Source organism: Lupinus angustifolius, chromosome LG17 (genome assembly GCF_001865875.1).
Source record: "Lupinus angustifolius cultivar Tanjil chromosome LG17, LupAngTanjil_v1.0, whole genome shotgun sequence".
NCBI lineage: Eukaryota > Viridiplantae > Streptophyta > Magnoliopsida > Fabales > Fabaceae > Lupinus > Lupinus angustifolius.
In genome coordinates, this window is record NC_032025.1 from 1,116,629 (window position 1) to 1,135,628 (window position 19,000).

The following is a 19,000-nucleotide window of genomic DNA, read 5'->3' on the forward strand; positions in this document are numbered from 1 at the left end:
TTTTGGATAGTGTGTATTTGTAGTTGATATGATCACAAATGTTATGATGATATGGTTTCAGTGATTCTCAAAATCTTGATAAATCAATATCTATAATGATCGTGGACCAAAATTTAAAACACTATTACATGTACTAGAGATTTCCAATAGGGATAGAGAACATCTTAGTCTACATGGAATGAGTTGGGATCCTCACCATTAATAGAGAGGCAAGTATACCGAAAACAAGAGAAAAAATATATTACAATTTGACACTTTTATCTTTAAAATATAATGAGATGATATTCTTACCCCTTTATATAAGTGCAAAAGTAATCATTTGTCTCAGGATCCTAACTCATTTGGAATAAGCTTAAGCAATAGCCACTCCAATTACTTTTTTTTTGTTTCCCACATATATCCTCGCACTGGAGGCAATCCTGTCCGAGCCGGGAACATCCACATGTATGTGAGGCTAACTCTCCCAACATGCATTTTTTCCATCCACAAGACTCGAACCCGAGTTCTTACTTAAAGGGAATCAAGCATGTACTTGAAGCAACGCCCAATTGGTACTTGGATCTCTACAAGAGACAATTAGTTAGATAATTAGGCCTTGCTATTAATATATTTTTGCTGATATATATAATAGTAGAGAAGGCTAATAATATCAAAAGTGAAATAATGAAGCAGAGAAAGGAAGAAGGTGAATCAAAGACAAAGGAGATAGTGGTTCCAACGCCACCACCACTTCCAAAATTCAGGGTCTGTTTAAGGCCAAGAGTAGAAGAAAGTGTGACAAAGAGAGAAATTGCAAAGTTTTGGAAACAGAAAAAGATTGAAGAGGAGGATCATCTTTTTGCTGCTATCAAAGCTGCAGCAAGAATCCGTGCACGCAATCTCTCTGTATGTTCCATATCCATACTTCAATCTCTCAAATTTAGTATCTTTTTTTAAATCATAGCTGATCCAAAGTAAAATAAAGTGTCCGATACTCCTACCTAATAGGCCCCGAAGATGACGATGGTTGTACAACCTTATCATCACAAGCAAATAACTTGCTTACAGAATTTGAACCTGTGACCTCAGATCAACCTTGTGTCGATTTTCACATCTTAATTTGCACTATGAAAATTGTTTATTTGACATGTGAATCCCATCACACAGTTATATGATATATCTTCATGATGTGCTGCAATTTGTTGAAAAGTTATAAACAAAAAAACTAATTTGTTGGATGTTATAAGATGATTTCTACAATACTATGATTCTAGCTTTGAAATCCTATGTGTGTCATGTTATAACTTGAAAGGGTAATACTAATAATGAGTACAGGATCAAGAATACATGAGTTTCATATTGTCCTTGAACACTTACAATGATGAAGATGGTCCCAAGGAAGAGATTGAGAAAAGGGTTGCAGAGGCAAATCATTGCAACAAAGATGAGATGGACAAGGAAATACGTGTAGGAATAAAAGATTGGTCAGTAAATTACTAAATTCCCTTAATTGTTAGTTGTAAGATCAATTCCATTATTATTTCATTCTTATTAAATTCGAAATATTCACCAGGAAAGTTATTGGATTTATTGTTTAAGTTATTTGTTGTTTTTTAGTTGGGTAATTATTATTTTTTCAATTTGGTTCTACCAATAGATTTTCATCATAACTTTATGGGTGATTTTTATTATTGATGATATTCTAGACAGGATGAGCTCGTTTATGTCTCATTTTTTATATCAACTTATATACTATCATATCTGATTGGTGGAAAAAAATTATTTGAGTTAAACAGTCATGGTTGATGTGGGTGTGTAATTTTGGTTGTTGAAATTTAGTGATTAAAGATGTGATTGATCCTTGACAGAATTGTAATGCAAATAAAAAAAATTAGAGAGAAGAGATTTGAGAACTGAGAATGTATCTAGACACAATGCTTCACTCTTTCCATTCCACTAGGACCCCACAATGTTTTTTTCTGATGTCATCTTATATAAATGGGGTCAATTAATATTAATATATTTGGGGAACTAATTATAAGCCTTTGTTTTTGACATATGCAGGTGGACAAAAAGCAAGTATGCATATCTGAACCAACCAAACATAGATTATATGGATCCTCCTAAGAAAAGAACATCTACTTATGTTCCCAATTATCTTTCTTATAAGCCAAAGGCTTTGTATCCTAATGCTATTGGTGTCTTTTAAGCCATAGGAAGCATTCCAATATCTGGAACTATTGGTTGCTTCCAAGTGCATGTTTTATTTATAATTCAATTGTGTGTTTTTTCAATTGATTGTTGGACATTTGTATTCTCTCTATGTGTGGGATGAACCCCAAGTAATGAAATCTATGCTCTTTGGTACCCAAAAAAAACATTGTCAATTATGCCTCCCTGTATGTCATCCTAATATCCTATTGCCATTGAAGCTCTTGGCACATATTTTATTGATTATTAAGTAGAGTTTAAATCTGTATACTGACATGTAAAGTTTTTTACACTGTTAGCGTATTATTCATCATTGATTTATATTACTTTTGTTTGAGAGTCTATGGTAATTAATAAATCAATGACAGTATAAAAAATAATTACACTGTTAATGTATACATATTAAATCTGGTTAACAATCAATTAAGTGTTAAATGCATTTTTTAATCCATAAAGAAACCGTCATTGGGTAAATTCTACTTTCATGTATATTTTAAGTCTTCCTTTTAAACAATGACAGGATAATACAGAAAACAAAACAAAAATATCACCCAGAAAATTTAATGCCATTCAACAATAATAACTTGTGTAGCATTGTCACGACAAACAAAAGAAAATGTTTTTTCTTAGTTATTATTTTTTTTAAAATTTTGAGTAAACAACTATCTCGTAGTTAGTCTTAAGGTTTAAGATATGCTCCATATAAATAAATAAAATTAATCTCAACTAAAAGATAGCAAAACATGCTGTGGATATGTATAACTTATTTTCTGTATTTGAACTTGCATTCATAACTTTATTTCTTTTAATTTAGTCCTTTGTGATAAGGGTGTTGGATAGCGAAGTTGACGGTTCTGGCGGTGGATGTGGGTGGAGGAGAAGTTAGGGTGGGGCTACATATTAAGGATAAAATTGTTAATTTAAACTTTTCATCATTTTTTTCATGTTAATAAATCAAAAGTAAAATAAAGGGGTGACATGAAAAATAAAAAGACAGCATCAAAGCATCACCCTACTTGTTAGCTTCAAAGAAATTTCCCATGGATAATAGCTGGATGCCTGAAATATACATATTCATATGGTCATATATTTTTTTAATCTGAAAAGAGCCTTATTCTTTTCTTGAATTTATAAATATGTAGTTTCTTTTATTTTTTCAAGTTTGTCACTTTTATACAATCACTAAAACAACTTATTGCAAACTCTTACTATTGATAAAAGATGTATAATATGAATACATTTCTATTAAGCAATTTTATATGGTTCGACATAACACTATATTTTGACAAAAATGGTAACATCTATTCATTAGTCTAAACAGAATATTTTGACAAAAATGTCTAACTAGTTTATTTCTTTTCCCTGTATAATTAACCAATCATCCTCTGCCAGGTAATCTATGTTCAATTCAGAAGATAGATGCTTGCCAAAAACTCAAATCATAATATTAGGAAAGAGGACTTTTTCATCCTCAGACAAAATAAGGGAAATAAGAACAATAAATTACATTTCTATAGCAAACAACACAGTCATTATAACCCTTCATTATAGCCATATCAAGTTCCTTGGTTTATTAATTAAATAGCTGAATAGCATGGATTTTCTTCCACCTTGAAAGGACCTTTGCCGAGACATACTAGATTATTTGGAGAACAATAAAAATCACTGTCATTGGTTGCTAGCAACTAGACCTGAAGACTTGGTTTTTACCTTATTCAATGTTTAGCATTGATCAAGTTTCGGATGACGTACTGTAAAATGCCTCCATGATTGAAGTAAGCAAGTTCAACCTGCAATGAAGTATCGGAAATGTTAGCAGGAGAAGGGAGAACATCAAGGGATGAGTAAAGGCACAACAGACACAACACTACCACCAACAAAAATGAATGATCTAAGGTTACCTCGGTATCGAATCTCAGGGTAGCTACAAATGTCTTCCCATTGTCTGTCACCACTGTGACATCTTGACCAGGTCGTATTTCACTCACATTGCTTGGAAGATCGATTGTGTAACGTTCATGGCCGGTCAATCCGAGAGTCTCAGCATCCTCCCCATTCTTAAAACACATAGGGATTATACCCATTCCCACCAAATTACTTCGATGAATCCTTTCAAAGCTCTTTGCTATGACAGCTTTTACTCCCTGGGAATAATTAGAGCGAATACAGCATTAGATAATCATCACAATATACAGAAATAATTTGGTCAGAGTCGAATAACAGCCAGGATGTACCAGTAGCATTGGCCCCTTTGCAGCCCAGTCACGAGAACTTCCACTCCCATACTCAGCACCAGCCAAGATAATTGTATCATGCCCCTCACTCTTGTATTTCTGATAATTAAGAAGTGTTGATATCAATTAAACAATGTGGTGCCCTATAGATTCGTCACAAGGCCAAGAATCTATTCGAACCAGAAAATCATATGCAACAATGAAATGAAAATGATGCCACAAACATCAATTTTCTTGAGGTGGAGGAAATATGATGATAGATGTAAAAACCTTTAGCTAGTAGTACCCCTACACATTGCGTAGTTTAGAGAAATTACCGTTGCAGCATCGAAGACTGATAACTTCTCCCCAGAAGGAATATGAAGTGTTTTAGGTCCAACTTCTCCATTCAAGAATTTGTTAACAATACGAATATTGGCAAAAGTTCCCCGTGCCATCACCTCATCATTCCCACGGCGACTTCCATAGGAGTTGAAGTCTCGTCTATCAACCCCACGGTCAGTAAGGTATCTAGCAGCAGGACTGTCCTTATGTATGCTACCAGCTGGAGAGATGTGATCAGTGGTAATACTGTCTCCAAAGTTCAGTAAACAGTAAGCATTCTTAACTCCATGAGGACCTGGGGGAGACATGCTCATATCTTTAAAATAAGGTGGTTCATGAATATAGGTTGATTCATGTTCCCAGGCATAAAGAGAGCCAGACGGAACAGATAAATTATTCCACATGGGATTTCCTTCGGTGATTGCGTTGTATGTTTCCTTAAACATATCGGGCAGAACACTGGATTGTACAACCTGAAAATTGGAAAAATAAGAAAAATCTGTCCACAAAATATTGGTATTTGCACGAAGAAATCATAGTCAAACACATTGAGCTACTTACGTGTGCTATTTCTTCACTGGATGGCCAAATATCCCTGAAGAAGATCTCTGTTCCATCCTTCCCTATCCCAATGGATTCAGTGTCAAAGTCAATGTCCACCTGCAGAACATGGACCAAATTAGAAAGCAAGGGCAAGCTTTGAAATGAACGCTTGGACTCAATTCACTAGCCACATACTGTGCCAGCAAGGGCATAGGCAACAACAAGCGGAGGAGAAGCAAGGTAATTAGCCCTTGTCAATGGATGAACTCGACCCTCAAAGTTCCTGTTTCCAGATAATACAGCTGCTGCTACTATATCTGGCAGATTCAGAGAACCAAGGTTTAGGTAACATGAGAGACTCCTAAGTGATTACACAAAAAGCACCCACTTACAAAAAGAAATGTACCATTCTCAGTAATTGCAGATGCAACAGCTTCATTTATATCCCCTGAGTTTCCAATGCATGTGGTGCATCCATACCCAACTATATTAAAGCCTAGCTCATTCAAATACTTCTGCAAACCACTGCAGGATAAAAATATAATGATTAAGGGATAATGATATTTTAGGACATGAATGCCAATGTGTCACAGGATCATATACTTTCATTATATTCTAAAGAATACCTCCTCTGCAAATACTTAGTTACAACACCAGAACCTGGAGCAAGACTTGTTTTTATCCATGGCTTCACCTGATTGTCAGTATATTGGAACATTTGCAATCTATTAGTAGCCAATAACATTTTTTTTTGTAAAAAAACTGAATTCTATCAAATATATCAATATGTTGCTAACTAATAGGCTTAAAGTCCTACAATATCAAGAATAAACACATGGTTTTCCTTCGTAATTATTTATTTGTTTATGGAGAATAAAGAAGGGAGTCCCATTGCATTCAGCAATGTTTTAAAGATATATATGCAATCTGACATAAAAAGCTGCATGATCATGCTTGTCTATCAGTTAAACCAACTATGGTATTGGGACATCTCACAAGGCAAACCTGCTGTGTAGATTTTGGCATATAATATGTGCAAGCACATCATTGTCGATGTAAATCATAAGGTCAAAATGATGCAGGTACTAAAAGAGACATCTACTAACCTGCAATCCCAATTCACATGCTTTCTTAGCAACCAATGCAGCTCCAAGCATTACACTAGGATTTGAGGTATTTGTACAGCTGGTGATAGCAGCTATAACAACATCCCCATGCTTAAGATGTGCTGGTGTCCCATTGAATGTGAACTCTGCAACCTTGTTCTGAGATTCTTTTGGTACAGCAAAACCCTGGAACAACGCAATATTATACAGCTCAAACAACAAAATATTTATGGTTGTAATGTGTCAAAATAATAAAAAGGATATAGCTTGGACAAGGATATAATCAATTGCACTATTTGACTTCCTGGAACATTGAGGATATTACTGAGGCAATGAGCAAACGCAGATTCAAATTTTACCCAAGGCAGTCAAAGGTGTCAAGAACTCTTAAGACACTAAGGGATTTTAATGACTTAAAGCAGGAGGCACCAAAAAGTGCACACCTCACTCATGTTAAGAAATGTGTTAAAATTAGAAAAAGAATAAAGAAAGAATGACTACTTTGCATTGGTTTATCATATTAATTAAATGGTCAAGCATAAAATTTCATAATAAAGATAAAAGATTCAGATGCTTAAATTATAAAACTAATTCCCTAAGACTGACAACTAGTATTGTTTTGAATATTTTCTACCTTTAGCATCACCTCTACCAAGTTAGGTGCCTGGACTTTTTGAGTTCTATAAATTTATCAACCAGGCCTTAAATACATGAGTCACCTGAAGCAGTAAGGTATGTCTACAGACTACAGTGGCAAAGGCATGCACCTCAACCAGCAAGAGGCACTTAACCATTTTGGTGCCCATGATGACCCCCTTGACTACAATGATTTCACCAGACCAAAAATGAAAAGAAATAATTATATAAATAAGGAAGATGCTAGCTGCTTACACCTCTCTCTCTCTCTCTCTCTCTCTCTCTCTCTCTCTCTCTCTCTCTCTCTCTCTCTCTCTCTCTCTCTCTCTCTCTCTCTCTCTCTCTCTCTCTCTCTCTCTCTCTCTCTCTCTCTCTCTCTCTCTCTCTCTCTCTCTCTCTCTCTCTCTCTCTCTCTCTCTCTCTCTCTCTCTCTCTCTCTCTCTCTCTCTCTCTCTCTCTCTCTCTCTCTCTCTCTCTCTCTCTCTCTCTCTCTGATTGTGTGTGTGTGTGTATGTGTGTGTGTGAGGTAGAGAGAGGGGGAGAGAGACAGAGGTTCTGCTAAGAGTGCAGGGCCAATAAAAAATCATATTTAAAAACTGAAGGTAAAGTTATAAAAATTTAGGTATCATATAGGCTAGGGATAAAATATACTACTTATATATTTAGGGGTTAAAAATATGGACATGGCTAAAAAATTTCATACCTTGAACCCAACTTTGTTGTTGAGGCAGGCATGCCAATCTACCTTCATTTCTTTCAAAGGGACACGGTCATGAGGCCTAAAAACATTTAAAGCATGGGTTACACAATGAAAAAGCTTAAACGAGATATTTACTCTTAGATATTTACTTTTAGAGTAATTTACTTCCCACCCGTACTTTGCACTTACTAGTACTCCTCAGAACTTCCCTCAATTATGAAGCCTTACACAAAACTCCATTTTATTCATAAAGAAACATTAGAACTAACTCCAAAGTGTTGTCTGAAGTCACATTTTTTAACAAAATTAATAGCTTACAGATATTTTGTGGTCAAATTTAAACGTCAACTCAGATGCACCAAATGAATGTGATCTTCCCTCTTCTCAAAATATATGGGTGAACAAGGGAAGGAATGAGATTTTCAAAATATCTGTTAGCCTTGATAGCATTCTGAAGTTGATGGTAGTTTCTTTTATGGTGGGAAGAAATGGAATTTTATGTAGGTTTCCTTAACAGAGAAGAAGCTTGTAGTAAATGCAAAATACAAGGAATGGGAGAGTAATTCCTCCCCACTTTTAAATGGAAAACAATATGACACATTACCTCTTTGGACCAGAGATACAGGGATCTACATCCTCAAGATTGAGCTCCAAATATGATGAGTACGCTCTCTCCATTTGGGGCTGCACAAACGCAAAATCTCAGTCTAACCAGGTTCTTTCAGACACTTCTGATATTACTATCCCAAAATAATATCTATATAGTATACCTCACTATAGTCCACAAACAACTTATTAGCTCGCAAATAGGATTCTATCATAGAAACCTGCAAGAAAGACATATAAGCACATGTAGACAACACAGACTAGCATGATACAAGTGTTAACTTACAGTCTCATCACTTCTGCCAGTCAGTTTCAAATATTGCAAGGTGACATGATCCACAGGAAAGAAGCCCATGGTTGCACCATACTCGGGAGACATGTTTGCTATGGTGGCACGATCTGCTAAAGTTAGTTCACTCATGCCTTCCCCTGCATAAGGGAGGTAAAAACAATTATATACGCAAAGATTAATAACAAAGGCTAGTAGTGGTAAAAAACATATCAATGCATCATTTTCATAAAATAGTATTTACCATAAAACTCCACAAACTTGCCGACAACCCCGTGCTTTCTAAGTATTTGAGTAACAGTCAACACCAAGTCAGTAGCTGTCACACCATCTCGTAGTTTTCCTAATAATTTAAACCCAACGACACCTGGTAGGACCATGCTCATGGGCTGCAAAAATATGACAGGTAACAAAATATTTTTAATAAAAGTTACTACTACCCATAGAATCAATTGGACAAAAACTACACAACTAAAATCTATTATTATTATGAATAACATACGCATGATTAATAGTTTACTAGTTTAGAAGAGGAGAAAATTAAAATTTTCATCAAAGATACTAAATGTACAAATTAATTCTATTCTTTAATTTGGAAGAAACTCAAGGTTCAGCAAAAAAATTAACATGATATATTACCTGGCCAAGCATTGTAGCTTCTGCTTCAATTCCACCAACTCCCCATCCAGCAACACCCAAGCCATCAATCATAGTTGTGTGTGAATCAGTTCCAACAACGCTGTCAGGATAAAGCACACCATTTGTGTTGAACACGACTCTGCCGAGGTATTCTAAATTGACCTGCACAATTTGAAATTACAAACTTAATTGAAAAGTACTGGATAAAGAACAAAGCAAGTCTTCAATCAGATTTAAAACAAAAGTCATGCATAAAGTAAATGTTTAAGAATAAGATCAAATATTACAAATCCAAACATATATATTGGTGGTTAGTAAATGGTGCAATGACCTGATGGACAATTCCCGATCCAGGAGGAACGACGAGCATGTTATTGAATGCATTTGACCCCCATTTGAGGAAACCAAATCTTTCCTTGTTCCTCTGGAATTCAAGCTCCATATTTGCCTGAACAGCATTTTCCGATCTTGCCACATCAACCTGAACTGAGTGATCAATGACAAGATCTACCGGTACCTGAATGCAAACAATTTTAGAATCAGTACCTACACCTAGACCATAAATATAACAACCAAGCCTTAATCTCACTAGGTGGGGTCGGCTACATGCATCGAACGAAGCCATAAATAACTAAATATAAAATCCATAATATAAATCCGTTAATGTGCAGTGGCTTACCAAGGGGTTAATTTTATTAGAATCACCGCCAAGTTTGTTCATTGCATCTCGCATGCAAGCCAGATCAACAGCAGCAGGCACCCCAGTAAAATCCTGAGAAAAACATTCAAAGCTCAATGATTTTTAGCTTTACAAATAAATCCAACATTAGAAGAATCTCATAGAAATAATATCACTAATGTATAATAGAAATCCCTCGCCCAAAACCCCAATATCATCATTCTCTCACCTGCAGAAGCACTCTGGCCGGCTTGAATGGAATTTCCACTTGTTTTGGAGAGGTATTCTCCCAATCTATAATTTTTTCAACGTCGTTATTTTTAACTTGAAACTCGTCACAGTTACGAATTGCAGATTCCAAAAGTATCCTGATAGAGTAAGGAAGTCTATCTGCAACACAAACATTAATGTCACCAATCACCATCAATACAATCAAGGAGAGCATTTATTCGATTGATTGATTCCTGATATAACATTATGACATCGTTCTATCCATGTATCGATCTCAGCTAGTGGAACTAAGGTTTGGTTATTGTTGTAATCAATCATCAACAAAATTGCTACGTTACATTATTCACATTCTCTTATATCCCGTTAACAACAATATAACAGCAACAGATCTCAGAAAACACAATTAATTAATAAAAAACCAACAGAATTCAATCCAGATTTAAATTTTTACATATGTATCTAATAAAACACTTATTATCTAGTAGTAATACCAACTTATAAATAAATAAATTAGAGTCTGCTTCAATTATTAACAATAAGAAAGTGGATAAAAATGAAAATGAAAGAGTCACCGATTCTAGGATCGTTGAGAGCTGGCAAACTATAGTATTTTCCGAATTCACCATCACCGCTAGGTTTCTCAAGACTCTTCAAAATGCTATTGAAAGGGTTTTCACTCGCTGCAGAAACAAATCAAACAATACAGAGGAAAAACAAATTATAAAATGAAACAAAAATAATAAGAGAAATGATGAATAGTATATGGTTGGAAAGAGAAGATAGTGAAAAGGAATGGTGGTACCCATGGGTGATAATCTTAGTTCAGTGTAGCGAAAGAGATTGGGATAGAACAAAGTGTTGTGAAGAAAGAGGAAGTAGTTGCAAATGTTATTGTAGTAACTAGTAATAAATCCTCAATACCCTCCTTAATTACTAAGTTCTTTACCAGTAATCCACTTTTTCAGTAATTCATTTATCGGGTTTGTGTTGTCTCTTCTAATAAAAATGGCTACAATAATTAAATTTTTGAAATTTACACTACTAGATCAGTAATGGACTTAATTAATAATCACGATTTACTTCTTCTAAGTATTTTTTTATAATTTATTTAACTTTCATTCTAAAAATTCAACACCATGTTATTATTTAATATCTATCCTATATCTATGTGGTTATAAATTTATGTTATTATAATGAGAATTACTTAGCCAGACAGTATAGCATTTTAGACTAGTAGAATAGAGAGCTTTTGGCTTTTTTGTGAATTCTCTAATTTTTGGTAAATTAAAAAAAACATGGAGTTTGGAAAGGTGTCATGTTTATTTATATATTGAGGTGAATCATTGTATTTAAAAATATACCAGGAGAGATATGTTACATTGTATTATTTATTATTTTAGTGTAATATTTATATATGGTCAGTATAAAGATTGTACAACTCATCAAATCATTTATCATTTATTTATATTATTTTTTTGAAAAATCAGTGATGAATAGATATAAATAGTATAATATAATATCTCTATCAGCTTATTTTGAATAAGAAAAAAGGTGGTTGGGGTGATTAAAAGGTGCATTGTTGAAAATTGTAGTGCCTAGTTAAAGAAATAAAAGGAGTAATTGATTTTAGCAATGATATACTCTTTCAATAAATTTAAGCTTGTTATCTCATATATAGATTATGTGGCACTGAAAGTTTTTTCTTCATTCACTTGAAGTTAGTTTTCTAAAAGAAAATAAGAAATACGTCATTTGTTTCCTGTTTTCAACCCCTTTGAATTTAAATTGTTACTCTAATTATCTGTGGGATGCATGAGGTTGTAAATATTATTGTAATTGGGAATGTGAATATTTTATAATCTGTTTAAAATATAAATAGTTTTTTTCTGCTTAAAGGAAATAATTGTGGTGAATGTAACTAACCATCATTCAATTTATTATCTCATGTCAGTGATGTCACATAACCAAATTATTCCATCTAAATACCAAGATTAAATGAATAGAGGTACTTAAAAAGTATATAGTAAAAAATAATGTCTAATCAAGATTTGCTTGTATTCATTAATTCTTCCTGAAATTTTACCTTATAAATTATACTAATATTTAATAAAAGTACATCTCAAGAATATAAAATATTGAAATTATTTGTTTCCTTCATAGTAGGAAGATTTTTATACTGAAAACATCTAGTTATCTTTCAATGTTCTATTATTAAACATATAACAATTTAATCGTGTCAGACTTTTGTATATTTTGAAAAGTTTATTTTACTTATCATATGAGGTTTTAGATTATCTAAAAGAAAGTTCAAGAAGTCAACTTATTTAATTGTATTATATGTTAATATTTATATTATATATGAAACTAATATAAAAAAATATTATTTATAGCATGACTTTTAATAGATTTAAAGGTGACACCAAACTTTTAGATAAATCTCTACATCTCACATGTTTCCACGTTACTCAAGTTACCTATCTCAACCCACTCTTCAAAACTTTCCTTGATTTTATACATTGCTTATAACTTGGTCAAGTACATCTTAGTTTCTCTACATGTTTGGTCACTAAGGATTTCCCCAAGCAGTGTTATAAATTTCGGTTCGTACCAAATTTCTATTGAACTGGAATGTAATGGACATAAATAAAATGGGATAACTGATCTTTATTGGGTAATATGACCTAATTTATGAATGTTAACCTTGATAATATAAATATTTTTTCTAAAGTTAAAAGTTTTTCTTTATATATAAATCATACTTAAAAGTCATAGAAATGAAACACTAAATATAAAAACACTTCATAACCATTTTTAAATGTACAAGAATAAGAATACTTTTTCAAAGGCCCAACAAACTCTATACAAACATTATATATTTATATCATTTTCAAAATATTGATGTATATAGCTGGTAATTGAAGACTAGTTAAAAAAATTAAAAGTATAAAGAATGTCAAATTAAGGTTTGTCTCTTTCTCTATGTAGTTTTATTTTCATGATTGAAACTAAAACTCTTACGATATACTTATTATTTAACTAAGCAAGATATTTATAAGAATATACACGCATCTCTAATTATTTCGAGAAAAATAAATCCTATACTTTTTAATTTATTATCTTACTTATATGAATTGATTCAATGGTGAATATCCAGCTGGTTCTCAAAGTGCCAAAATTCAATATTCTATTACCATACAACCTTTTTTTACATATAACAATAAGAAAATTATTTTTTTTTATTACTACCAAATATATTTCCTCACTTTTTTGGATAATAAACTAATCTTTTTGTAATTTATGGCTGCCCCTCCAACAAATATCGCTCTAAAAAATCGAACCTTCGATATTGAAGATTCAATAAGGTCTTATAGTACTAGATCAACGTCTTTTTGATAATGATTAAAATTAAATTTCTGTTTGAAACAATATTGTTCTAGACCTTAGAAGAACAATGGAAGAAGTGCATTATCAACAATGCTTATATGTGTTTTTTGCATTCAATCTTATCCACGCAACAAGATATGGGAAAACTTGGAGATGTTCTGTTTTAGACTTTAATACCTGAAAGAACAATCATATCTGATATAAAATTTGGCGAATTTAAAGCCAATTATGTGAAGGAAAATGTGAGTTTTATATACTAGTTAAATTGAGATCATATGTCCTAAAATGATTATGTTCTCATTTTTCATTAACTTTTTTCAAGTAATATAAAAATATTATTTTGTACTTTTATAAAAAAAATAATTATTTCATAGAAAATGAAAAGCATAGGCAATGATCTCCAAAATTATACGGTATGTATTTTTTAATTTATCCATTTTAAATAAAATATAGTTTTTTCCTAACGTCATAAATTTCTTTTAATTCCATCAATGCAAGCAAGAGAAGATATTTTTGTACACCAAAAAGGAAGATATTTTTTTTTAAGATAAAGTAAATAAATAGAAAACAAGGAGCACATTTTCAAGTGCCATGCTACCCACTCCCAAACAGATACATCAATGATTAAATAATTAAATTTTATGCTCGCTTACATTATCAAATGTTCATTTTTATTCAGTCACAGTTTATCTAGGTCTCATTTTATTAATTTGAATGAAATACATTCTAATTCAAATAAAATGAGACCTAGATAAACTGTGACTGAATGTAAAGGCAGTTCATTTTTATGCTCGCTTACTATCCCTAACATTAAAACCTTGTTTGTTAATTTTGAGAGACGAATTTGTTTTTATTATTATTTATTTCTTAACGATCATCATTAGCAAAAATGCTTCGTACAAATTTACGCTGTTAACATATCATACAACTGTTGATTTATATTTTTTTATTTGGGAGTTAATGATGATAAATAAATTATTGATAAATAATTTACTGACAATAATAAAAATACTTACACTATTAATATATATTAATTATATATAAAAGTAGAAGGATATATCTATACTATATATAAAGTCAAAACTTGAAATAACTTCCCTCATGGTGTAATTTTCATTTCCTATTTTGCCCTTCACATTATTTAATTTTTACAAAAAAACTATATAATCATAAGCAACCACCACCAATACATTAATTAACCACATATCTCACTTTAAATTAAACATTATCATAAACACAAAAAATATAATATAAAGTACACCGAACACAACAAATACATTCTAATTCAAAAAAATGAAATATATAAAATTTGAATATGTAGTATCACACAATATTCGTCGGCAGGCACGAAGTGCCTTTACACACTAGTATATAAATAATGTGAATTGTGAGATGCAAATATTTGCAATGTGGCACACCACGTGCATAGGAAAATGTGGAAAATAAAGTAGCATTCAGCATGAGGGAGGTGTGATAGTACAATATTTGCATTGAAAATGTGGCTGCCCATAAAGCCTTCAAGACAACCTTTCTTAACTCATAAAACCTCACAATGTTCCTCCAAACACACAACTCATCAACCAAATAATCCTGTGATGGAAAAAATCAAACTTAACTAATTCTTGTGATCATATACAATGTTTCATTAAGCATCTTTGACTTTATATCAGCCTCTCATCTCATTAAATTTATAAGACATATCAATATTAAAAATATTATCAAATTACAATCTCAAACTCTTCATTAAAAGTATTACTTTTTTTTCTTTTTTCTTCTACTAATAGTATCCTCTCACATTTGAGCAAGAAACTAATTCTTTCGAAGTTTACAATTTTCCCTCTTAACAAATGTTGCTCTTAGAAATTGAATCATCAATTTTAAAGATATGATATACCTTTGTCCCACTAGACCAATGTTTTTGTTGATTTAATCGTGTCAAAGTTTAGGGATAATTGAAAAATAATTAAAAAGAAGAAGAAAAAGCGTGATTAAAGTAAAAGATTTTTTTGGGAGCTTTAGAAGAAGAAAAAAATAGGTAAAGATAGAGAAAGAGGGCATGGCTTTAAATGCGAGTTGGTTGATGGTAGTTTCTTTGCATCTGCATCTCTTTCTTCTTATATCTTTATATAAACTCTTCCTTAAACCCAATTTTCTCACATAAAAAATAAACCAAACGCACCCTTTATTCTCTCTCCTTTGAGCATTGTTTCTCTCAATTTCTTCCATTTCTGAGATACCCACATGGAGTTTTTGCCAAATACATTCCCTTTGCGTTCCTCTTTGTTTGGTTCCTTCGGGAATCTCTTTGAGAGGGTTAAACAAATGGGTACCCTTGCCGTTTCTGTCATCATTGGGAACATTTTATCTGCAATATTGACCTTCTGCTTTGCATTAGGTTCAATTCTACAATCTCATCCTTCAAATTATTTCAATTATTATTGTTACATTTCTTGATCTGTTTCTATTTTCCTCTAATATGTTTTTTGGGGGGTTTTATGTTCCTGTCGAATTTGTCAATGTTAATGTGTGCTTGAGATAGAAATGCATTTATTTATTTATTTAGATATGTCATTTTAAAAAAAATTGAAAATTTGTGTGGAAAAAATGAAACTTGGGATGTGGGTCTGCTAAGTAATTTGTGTGGATTGTTTTGGATGTTTAACCTATGTTGTCTTGTTTAGTTATTTATCCATGTTTAAAAGCATCCCAATTTGTGTGTTGTGCCTTTTCAATATAAACATTGAATTGAGGTTTTGCATGTGCTTGTTTTTGTTTGCAGTGGGGACTTTGTTGGGAGCTATGACTGGTGCTTTGATAGGCCAAGAGACTGAGAGTGGCTTCATTAGAGGGGCTGCTGTTGGCGCTATATCGGGAGCCGTTTTTTCCATTGAAGTGTTTGAATCCTCTCTTGTTCTTTGGCAATCTGATGAATCTGGAATTGGTTGTCTCTTATACTTGGTGAGTAACTCAGTTTTTGGGAGGCATTGTCAAAATGAGATATGTTATAGGTTTTATAAATGCTTATTATATGGCATTATCTCAATCCGATTGATTGCATAGTTGTAGTGCTCTGAGTTGTAAAGTGAATTTGGGTAAACAGCTCAATTGTGTTTATTTAATGAACTTTTTGGAATTAAGCTAAAAAGAGCTTATTTGAGAAGATTTCTGAAATAAGCTAAAAAGTGGTTATAGAAGGGTTATCATTTCAACTGTTATGATGTTTACTCTAATGTTTGGGTTATGCAGATTGATGTTATTGCTAGCTTACTGAGTGGGAGACTTGTGCGTGAGAGGATAGGTCCAGCTATGTTGAGTGCTGTTCAAAGCCAGGTAAAAACATTGTCCGAAGGTTAAGTTTTACAATGACGAGATAGAAATTTGCTTATGTATTCTCATTTTGATGACACCTTTGTTCTTCCTTATCAGATGGGTGCTGTTGAAACTGGCTTTGACGAGGTTCAAAACATTTTTGACATCGGTGGTTCAAAAGGTTTATCAGGAGATTCAGTTGAGAAAATCCCGAAAATCAAAATTACCAGTGACAACAATGTTGATGGTTCTGGTGAAAGAGTTTCTTGTTCCGTCTGCCTCCAGGTTTGTTTTCTGCCGTTTTCCTTATAAATAACCACTGGTAATTTCTATATCATGAAGTGTTATTCATCTTGTGGATTTTGATGTTGGCATTGCCGAACTTGTGCATATGCAGGACTTTCAGCTTGGAGAGACAGTTAGAAGCTTACCTCATTGTCATCACATGTTTCACCTACCTTGCATAGATAAGTGGCTCTTTGGTCATGGTTCTTGTCCATTATGCAGAAGGGATCTTTAATTTTTTGTGTATATGCATAGCACTGACAGTAAAAAAAGTAATTTTTTTTCCATTTTGTTCATATGCTTATTTAATTCTAGGACTTGTACTCGGTTACATCTAGTGCAGCCATCCGAGTTATGAGTTGTATCATTGTACTAAATTAGTGTAAAGAAAATTTTGAGTTAAAACTGCTTCTACCTCTTGTATATGAATATGAGTGAATGATCCCTGCCCCTAACTTTTCTGTTCTATTTCATCTTGCCAAGGTATAGAAGCTTCACTTGTTTGTATTTATGATTTCTGTGTAAGAGATTCCTAACATCCTATTTGAGTTCTAAAAGCATTCAAATATAACCATAGTGATTTTAATCTCTTCAAGGTTAAAAAGATTCACTTCTTTGTCTGTATTTAAGATTTGTATAGGGACATAGTACAAGTCATTTGTTCCCTGTCATTCCCAATTCTGAATAAGAGAACATGAACATCCTAAAGTAGTTTTAAACCCATTCAAATATAACCATGTTTGTATTCAAGATTTGTAGGTACATGGTGCAAGTGATTGGTTCCCTTACATTTACCTCATTCTGAATAAGGGAATATAGACAATCCTATAGGAGTTTTATAAACAGTCAAGTATAAACATAGTGATTTTAAAACAGCTAAGGTTGGTTAAGCTTCAATGGTTTGTTTGTATTCAATATCTGTTGCTGCAAGTAATTGGTCCCTACCCATCCTGAATAAGAGTTTTCTGAAAGCTGAAAACCTTATAAGAGAATACACACTCAGTGAAAGAGTTTATTTTTGGTGCATTCTCAAGGAAATTCAAAGGCTCTTATTATAAGAGACAAAACATTTAACATAACCATGACATTATAGGATTGGTTAGTATAGAAAATATCTACACGACATTGTCACGGTTAAGTTCATAGAAATATAAACATTCTAGATGAGAACATACATTCAAATTCAAGAAAAAACAGCTAGGACTTATTCTAGATTCAATGTGAACCTAAAACCATGACAATTTCAAATGTAAATTCTTTGGTCAGGTCAATTATTTATAGGGTGCATAATGAATAGTACTCAAGAAAAGTGCTGATTTTTCTTAAATGGCCAGCTTACTAATCTTGTACTCACGACTTAGAAGGAAGAAAAACACACTTAAGAGACTACATCTTCTGTTTCACAATATTGTGTTACTCTATGTGTCATAAGCTGTAATTGATCAGAAATTAAACTTTTAATTTACATATTATTTTTCAACCGATCACAATTCATGACATATGAAATGATATCTACATGATCTATGTGTGAACTCTGAAGAGGGTTTGTGGTTTTTCAAACCGTACACAATCAATTATTAACAACATTTTCTTGTTAAAAATAAAGAAATGATATAGTAATATGTAGTAAATAACATTTTTACATTTTCTTTATTGTTTTTGTCCCTTCCCTCCCTCCACTACTTTATAGATCCGTCCCAGTGAATAATGAGAATTGATTCTTTCTATCCACTTTGTGCAACTAACTTTCTTCTTCTACCTAACAGATATGTAAGCCGTTAATTCAATCAATGCTTCTATTTATATTCAAATTTACTACATTGTAGTTGGTACATGCAAAACTAA

General features: G+C 32.6%; 3 protein-coding genes across 4 annotated transcripts; 2 read left to right on the plus strand and 1 right to left on the minus strand.

The window, feature by feature from the left end:
* Window positions 616-16,633, plus strand: LOC109331211. 2 transcript variants are annotated; one of them, XR_002105757.1, is made up of 4 exons: window positions 616-885; window positions 1,315-1,463; window positions 2,044-2,303; window positions 16,622-16,633. XR_002105757.1 is itself a non-coding variant. In XM_019565571.1 (3 exons), the coding sequence occupies exons 1-3, from the start codon at window positions 664-666 to the stop codon at window positions 2,186-2,188; spliced, it is 516 nt and encodes a 171-aa protein (XP_019421116.1). In that variant the 5' UTR covers window positions 616-663; the 3' UTR covers window positions 2,189-2,318. The 2 variants fall into 2 exon arrangements, 1 of the variants encoding a protein (XP_019421116.1); XM_019565571.1 differs by lacking the exon at window positions 16,622-16,633 and having other exon boundaries at window positions 2,044-2,318.
* Window positions 3,614-11,092, minus strand: LOC109331209 (aconitate hydratase 1-like). Its single transcript, XM_019565569.1, has 20 exons — window positions 10,980-11,092; window positions 10,750-10,857; window positions 10,176-10,336; window positions 9,947-10,039; window positions 9,599-9,784; window positions 9,268-9,429; window positions 8,873-9,017; window positions 8,626-8,768; window positions 8,504-8,560; window positions 8,338-8,417; window positions 7,737-7,812; window positions 6,398-6,583; window positions 5,918-5,985; window positions 5,698-5,816; window positions 5,487-5,608; window positions 5,310-5,408; window positions 4,742-5,221; window positions 4,425-4,523; window positions 4,092-4,334; window positions 3,614-3,980 (listed from the first exon to the last, which is right to left on the minus strand). Exons 1-20 carry the CDS (start codon window positions 10,981-10,983, stop codon window positions 3,906-3,908), a joined length of 2,706 nt encoding a protein of 901 aa, XP_019421114.1. The 5' UTR covers window positions 10,984-11,092; the 3' UTR covers window positions 3,614-3,905.
* On the plus strand, window positions 15,559-17,652 carry LOC109331210 (NEP1-interacting protein 1-like). The gene is made up of 5 exons (XM_019565570.1): window positions 15,559-15,956; window positions 16,341-16,519; window positions 16,808-16,891; window positions 16,988-17,155; window positions 17,268-17,652. Exons 1-5 carry the CDS (start codon window positions 15,803-15,805, stop codon window positions 17,388-17,390), a joined length of 708 nt encoding a protein of 235 aa, XP_019421115.1. The 5' UTR covers window positions 15,559-15,802; the 3' UTR covers window positions 17,391-17,652.

Bases quoted from the DNA above. Each gene is read 5' to 3' on its own strand.
- LOC109331211 (XM_019565571.1), top strand. From the start codon at position 664: ATGAAGCAGAGAAAGGAAGAAGGTGAATCAAAGACAAAGGAGATAGTG. The intron at 886-1,314 runs GTATGTTCCATA...TAATGAGTACAG, and splicing joins TCCGTGCACGCAATCTCTCT to GATCAAGAATACATGAGTTT. The intron at 1,464-2,043 runs GTCAGTAAATTA...TGACATATGCAG, and splicing joins CGTGTAGGAATAAAAGATTG to GTGGACAAAAAGCAAGTATG.
- LOC109331209 (XM_019565569.1), bottom strand. The intron at 9,785-9,946 runs GTAAGCCACTGC...GTTTGCATTCAG, and splicing joins CTAATAAAATTAACCCCTTG to GTACCGGTAGATCTTGTCAT. The intron at 3,981-4,091 runs GTAACCTTAGAT...ACTTCATTGCAG, and splicing joins CCCTGAGATTCGATACCGAG to GTTGAACTTGCTTACTTCAA.
- LOC109331210 (XM_019565570.1), top strand. From the start codon at position 15,803: ATGGAGTTTTTGCCAAATACATTCCCTTTGCGTTCCTCTTTGTTTGGT. The intron at 16,520-16,807 runs GTGAGTAACTCA...TGGGTTATGCAG, and splicing joins TTGGTTGTCTCTTATACTTG to ATTGATGTTATTGCTAGCTT. The intron at 17,156-17,267 runs GTTTGTTTTCTG...GTGCATATGCAG, and splicing joins CTTGTTCCGTCTGCCTCCAG to GACTTTCAGCTTGGAGAGAC.